At 41.8% G+C, this 5,813-nt stretch overlaps 2 protein-coding genes across 4 annotated transcripts in view; both read right to left on the bottom strand.

Annotated features, from left to right (window-relative positions):
* Positions 1 to 2,026, bottom strand: part of mboat7 (membrane bound O-acyltransferase domain containing 7) — an 8,571-nt gene extending 6,545 nt beyond the window's left edge. The window contains exons 1-3 of one of the 2 annotated variants that reach the window (XM_048260959.1): positions 1,914 to 2,026; positions 994 to 1,102; positions 716 to 845 (exon numbers count right to left, since the gene is read on the bottom strand). In XM_048260959.1, the coding sequence (XP_048116916.1) occupies positions 716 to 845; positions 994 to 1,069 (206 nt within the window). In that variant the 5' untranslated portion in view covers positions 1,070 to 1,102; positions 1,914 to 2,026. Of the gene's footprint in view, positions 1 to 715; positions 846 to 993; positions 1,129 to 1,913 lie in introns of both variants that reach the window. The other variant, XM_048260958.1, reaches the window with a different exon arrangement.
* Positions 2,027 to 2,683: 657 nt separating this feature from the next.
* rps9 (ribosomal protein S9) lies at positions 2,684 to 5,225 on the bottom strand. 2 transcript variants are annotated; one of them, XR_007195471.1, is made up of 6 exons: positions 5,187 to 5,225; positions 4,557 to 4,669; positions 4,350 to 4,472; positions 3,535 to 3,721; positions 3,211 to 3,369; positions 2,810 to 2,949 (listed from the first exon to the last, which is right to left on the bottom strand). XR_007195471.1 is itself a non-coding variant. In XM_048260957.1 (5 exons), exons 2-5 carry the CDS (start codon positions 4,651 to 4,653, stop codon positions 2,772 to 2,774), a joined length of 585 nt encoding a protein of 194 aa, XP_048116914.1. In that variant the 5' UTR covers positions 4,654 to 4,669; positions 5,187 to 5,225; the 3' UTR covers positions 2,684 to 2,771. The 2 variants fall into 2 exon arrangements, 1 of the variants encoding a protein (XP_048116914.1); XM_048260957.1 differs by lacking the exon at positions 3,211 to 3,369 and having other exon boundaries at positions 2,684 to 2,949.
* Between the last annotated feature and the right edge of the window lie 588 nt (positions 5,226 to 5,813).

Raw genomic sequence — 5,813 nt, 5'->3', positions numbered from 1 at the left:
ATTATGGGCCAGCTTCCTATACATGGACAAAGCCCTAAAAGCTCTTTTCAATAGTGATCTTTATTGAGATTTTCTTTTAGTCTAGGACTTAATCCGTGTATGGGAAACCTGCCCCATGTTTCATAGAGCAACTGCTAAAACTGCTCAATTATAATCAGACAATGTTACTCACTGGCTGACACTACAACTACTACTACTACTACTGGTAGAAGTAAGTTCTTATTAGGAAGGTCAATGACCTTCAAAACCATCCCTATTTGCTTTTGTTCAAATGTCAATAGGACACAAATGACTCAAATACCGACGGATGGGGATGCTAGGCAATGATAAGGGTGTCAGGCAGGCCGGAAATGTAAGTGTCTGAATCGCGAATCTATGGTTAAGATCTAATTTAAGCCCCGAGTATAATTGAGGTTAGAGTTTGTATGACACAGCGGGCCCATTTTCCTGTGAGTGCCTAACCAAAAAAAAAAAAAAAAAAAAAAAAAAAAAATCAGCCGACTGAACACTCACCCTTGGAGGGTTTCTAGAAATAAACTGAAATCCTCTACAAGCAATATGTTCCTGGTTGGAGATCTCTCTTCACACAGATGTGGTTATGTAAGAATGTGTGTGTGTGTGTGTGTGTGTGTGTGTGTGTGTGTGTGTGTGTGTGTGTGTGTGTGTGTGTGTGTGATGCGGTGTTATGTAAAACATGTTTGGGAATCATACTCACCTCCAGTTTAGCTTGATGATGGCCCATGTTCCCAAAACCGTAATCAGAGAATGTAAGGTGTGGATTCTACAGGTAACTATGGTTATAGTCAGACCTAACAGCAGTGCTGCCCCCTGCTTCACCGGAGGACCTGTCAACAAAAAGAAATCACACTTTTTATAGGCCTACATGTACATTTCTAATGTACATTACAGTAGTCCAAACTTTGCCTATATGACACTCATTTAAAAAGAACAAATACATTAATGCTGTGACGTTTAAGAACACCTGTCACTTACTAAGATAACGGAAAAGGAACCCAATAGGTATTGAAGCAGCAATGAATCCCAGGTAGACCAGTTCATCTGGTGACATCTCTGTTTCATGCAAACAAACACCACCCACAACCTGGAGAGGGGAAACACAAAGGGACACTGTGTCCACACACAAATAATGATGCTGCTCTCTGAACACATGCAAACGTTGTATATGATTTCACTAACAACCAAATTTGCAGCTTAGCTGAAGATTAGCCAGCTAGGAACAAACAGTTGTTTAATATTTCATGTTAACTCAATATTTTGTGTGAAACCGCCCATACACTCTTCCTCTGAAATTACAGCTTTCATGTTCTAGAAAACAAAACAACTTGATGTTACCAATGACCAATGCAGAAAAACTAACTAGAAGCAAAGCCAAACATTGCACTGCAGCGGTTGGCTTAAATCCGTTAAGACCTGTGCTGCGAAGACAGCTTTACAGCACAAATGTACTTGTACCATGGTACCATCACAGCCAAGAACAGACTGTTAAACACTCATCGGAGGCTGTCAGTGTTCTGTAACCTCCTCTTTAAAGTATCTGGTGTAACGCCATCATTTCGCAAGGGACTACATTTCATTCACTGGTCTTGCTTAATGTCCGCAGGCATTCATGACTTACCGAGGAATTTAATTTGTGCACCAGTAAATCAGAACTGAGATAAAACACGGCCTAGTAGTACCGAGCGATGAAAATTACTTTTATGTTTTGCATATTTGAAGTGATATCTATTCATTCAAAACCCACATGTCTCCCAAAAGGTGTTGACTCACAACATACCAGTAATTGAACTGGTGTAGCAAACGTCAACGTTAATATAATCCACCAACGCCACTGAATTGTTTGTCTTCATATACACCTTAAAACCAACTCATAAAATCTCGTTATCAATACTTACGGTAAAGGCGCCTCTGTCAAATTAACAATCGTCGCTCTGCCCGATTTTGTTTCGGAAAGTCTCCAGTCGTGCCAGAGGTTGCTGGGATCGCCACTTCCTTTTACTGTCCCCGCCCACGTCAGTACGTCAACAAGTGCCACTCAAACCATCGTCCCACCCTTTCACTTCTGACCGTATGCATCTCTCCTTTACATTATGTAGTCATACAATGAAACTTCAAATGTCTAGGCACGTGACAAAACTAAATTCCAGAGAAATAAGCTTGTAGGAGAGTACAAGTAAACGTAAGGATTTGGATCATGAAGCCATCAGTAATTTTATTCTGTGCAAACTAAACACATTCCAGTTAAGCCTTGTACCATCAAGCAATACAAAAGCAATTTGTATACCAAAAGTATACAAATACATAAGCAATTTGTTTGCTTGTGAATGACATACAATGGAATGATCAGCATTTATGTAGGCTTCTCTAGGTCGGTGGCTCAGCAGGCTTACATTTATGCAAGGGTCTGGTTTTAATCAGGCTACCAATGATCACTACACCCACCCCAAAAATCTAATTCCAGATTTCCACTGTTTCATACAATCACTGCTTGGAGTTCGACCTGACAGTTCACACATTCACTATACCCACGTTAACAGGCCTGGAATACATGACACGCTTGCCCAGACCTGTGCAAGCAGAGTTTGTTACAGCAACCCAAACACTATCCATCACTACTCTAAAATTGCTTTGTTTAAAAAACAGAAATATATTTGAAGACCAAAGAGACTTTTTTTTCAACCATTTTTATTGAAAATTGTGAGGATTCTGAAAGGCAGTAATTTCCAGCTGTTCAGTCTCCTCCCTGCTCCAGTTTAATCCTCCTCCTCATCATCAGCACCTCCAGATCCACCCTGGCCCTTCTTGGCGTTCTTTCTCTTCACGCGACCAGGGCGACCGCCACCGTATGGAGAGCGCAGGGAGAAGTCAATGTGCTTCTGGCTGTCCAGCCTCACCACAAAGGATGGGATGTTCACGACCTGCTTGCGCACACTGAGGAAAGAAGAGACAAGGATGTGAGCAGGGCATCTCACCTGCATCCATACCAAAGTTTACATCTGAAACATTAGGTCATGCAAGTTAAGAGCTGACTGTTCTTGACAGACCTCATTCACGAGGAATTCTTGACACCATGGTGGAGTCTGACAATGTATTTAAATCATCGGTCTGTCTAAAAAACATTTTCTACAAAATAAAACACAACATCCACTCCAGAGGGGACGGACCCATGATGTGACGACCAGTTCACCTTACCTGACAGCCCAAAAGCCATGACCGCATTAAAGCCCCAAGTCTCGCTCATCTGCTTAGGGTCTGGGCAGTCTTACTGACAAGGTATACAGCTTAATTGCTGAATTGACCTTGCGGAAATACTTTTAATTCCCCGCTCAGCAAGGGGCAAAGCTTGGGCCACTACCGAGAAACAGGAAGGATAATGGCAATGAAGACCCACAGCAAGTCACAGCATCATCATTGAGGAAGAGCTCAGTATACTTAGCATTCCCCAACTAGTGTAGCGTACAGGGGAACCTCCCTGCACACATGGGCCAGCTCTTTGGCACCCCCCCCAGCACTTACCGGATGTGCCTCTGGCGGATCAGCACACGGGCATGGTGGATGCTCTTGGCCAGGCCCAGCTTGAACACCTGAGTCTGCAGCCTCCTCTCCAGGAAATCCTCAACCTTCAGGCCCAGGATGTAATCCAGCTTCATCTTGCCCTCGTCCAGCACACCGATCCTCACCAGACGCCTGAGCAGGGCGTTGCCTAGGAATTAAACACAAATAAGCTCAGTCAACCAACACATGGAGCTTACGGGACAGTCAACCTCTGCAATGACTGGTTCCAGGTGTACATTTCCTTCCTTTCCCCCAATGACAATTATGTGCATGTACATACACACAAACACTCATTTGTCATGTACGTGCATAGATACAGGTGATATGGTGTCTCACCTGCATTCAGTTCACATCTGAATTTCTGAATATTAGATCAAGCTAAGAGCGGTGTGTTTGACAGACCTCATTCTCAAGAAATTCTTGACACCATGGTGGAATCTGACTTACTTAAATCGGCCTGGCAAAAAACAGTTTTCTACCATAAAACTAATTACAAGTGTTAAGATTATGGAAGTTTGCCTACAATGGATACCATCTGATTGTTCCTAATCAAACTCAATGGATAAAATGGATAAAACTAGTATGAATATGACACCAATGGTACAATGGTGTCTGAAATCAACCCAAATCGATAAGCCAAGAAGAGTTTACCAACACATGGTAAAATAAATATATTCCCTTCGCAAATATTAATGACCTGTGATGTATAACACCCGTAAACAAAACAAACAAAGCAAAACTACACCCATCACAAGCAAGTGCTTGACTAGTTTTACCTTCAAAGAGACGCTTGGCATCCTTCTCATCCAGGGTGAGTAGCTCTCTGGCAGCTTTGCGGATCTTGGCAAGAGTGAACTTGACCCTCCACACTTCTCTCTTGTTCCTCAGTCCATATTCACCTGAGATAATTAAACAAAGTTAGTACACCAAGACAACAATGTAATCCAGTTGCAAAATATGCCATACAGTTAGGTCAGACTTACCAATGAGTTTCAACTCCTGGTCGAGACGGGACTTCTCGAAGGGACGGCGGGGGGTAACGTATGTCTTGCGACAAACCCAACTCCTGGCAACGGGCATGGCGGGTTACTTGCGCCTAAAAATGAGAAATACATTTAGAATTAAACGATAGTTAAGCCACAGTTTTAGAACACATGGCCTAAAGTAATGTCCAACATTGGGTTAGCGTATTGGTTAAAGTTAGCTGCTAACAATAGCTGGCTCTCTACTAACGTTACGTTAGTAACTGCATGCATTCATGTCACTTAACCAGGCAGGTTAACCTATAAGGGTTCACCTCCGATGATACGTGTATTTCATAATAAATATAATCACACGTATAAGATTTATAGACAAAACACAAGTCATGGTTGCTCCGGACAATCTAGGCCGCAGAGGCGCCATCTCATGCTTTGCGTTAGCCTAAGTTAGCAATCAAACCACGTTGACCATAACATGCATAAATTCACAATTAAACATGTTCAGAGCGCTCAATTGTCAACGTTAAAGAACTATCAGTGTTTTAGAAAGCGGCATCGGTTTGCGGCAACTTAGTTGAGAAGCACATGTTTGTAAGGAAAGGACAGTTTAGCCGCGGCTCAATCCGCCATTACCTGTCTTCCTCAGGCTCGAACAGTAAAGAGACCGCATGGTAGGTTTAACCGACTATATATAATTGATACAAGAAACTACATTTCCCATGGACCTTTGCGACTTGACCGTCATGAACATGCGACCGTTTGGAACATCTGTTTCTTTAATTCTGTAGGCTATATATGTATATAGGGTGTGTATATAAACACCCTATATAGCTTTTATCACTATGACCTAAAACACTGATAGATGACACTTCTATCTTAATCGTTTGACTCTTTTCAAACTTAAACAACACTCATTAGCATAGGCAAGCATGTTGAAGCATGTCGAGCAATTTTGTAATTTTGTAAGCCTATCATTTAATATGAAGGTTTGAGTAGCCTAGTTGATAAAACTGTAATCGGTGGTTTAAATGATTTTACATATGGAGCTGACAGGCAGCGGACCTTCAAAAAAAAAACGTACTTGCTGCCCTCTGCTGGTTAGTTTAATATGCCTAATAGTGAAATGTTGAAGCCTTTGTCCAAAAACATTTTGAAGAAATAACATTTATAGGATGTATCAGTATGTTTGGGCTGGTTAGTGTTCTGTTAATTAGTTTTGTACGTTTTATAATAGTGTAGCAAATGTGGCAATGAAGGGAT

This window comes from Alosa alosa, chromosome 13 (assembly GCF_017589495.1).
Source record: "Alosa alosa isolate M-15738 ecotype Scorff River chromosome 13, AALO_Geno_1.1, whole genome shotgun sequence".
NCBI lineage: Eukaryota > Metazoa > Chordata > Actinopteri > Clupeiformes > Clupeidae > Alosa > Alosa alosa.
Note: the sequence above shows the minus strand (reverse complement) of the source record. Positions and strands in the feature narration are given on the sequence as shown.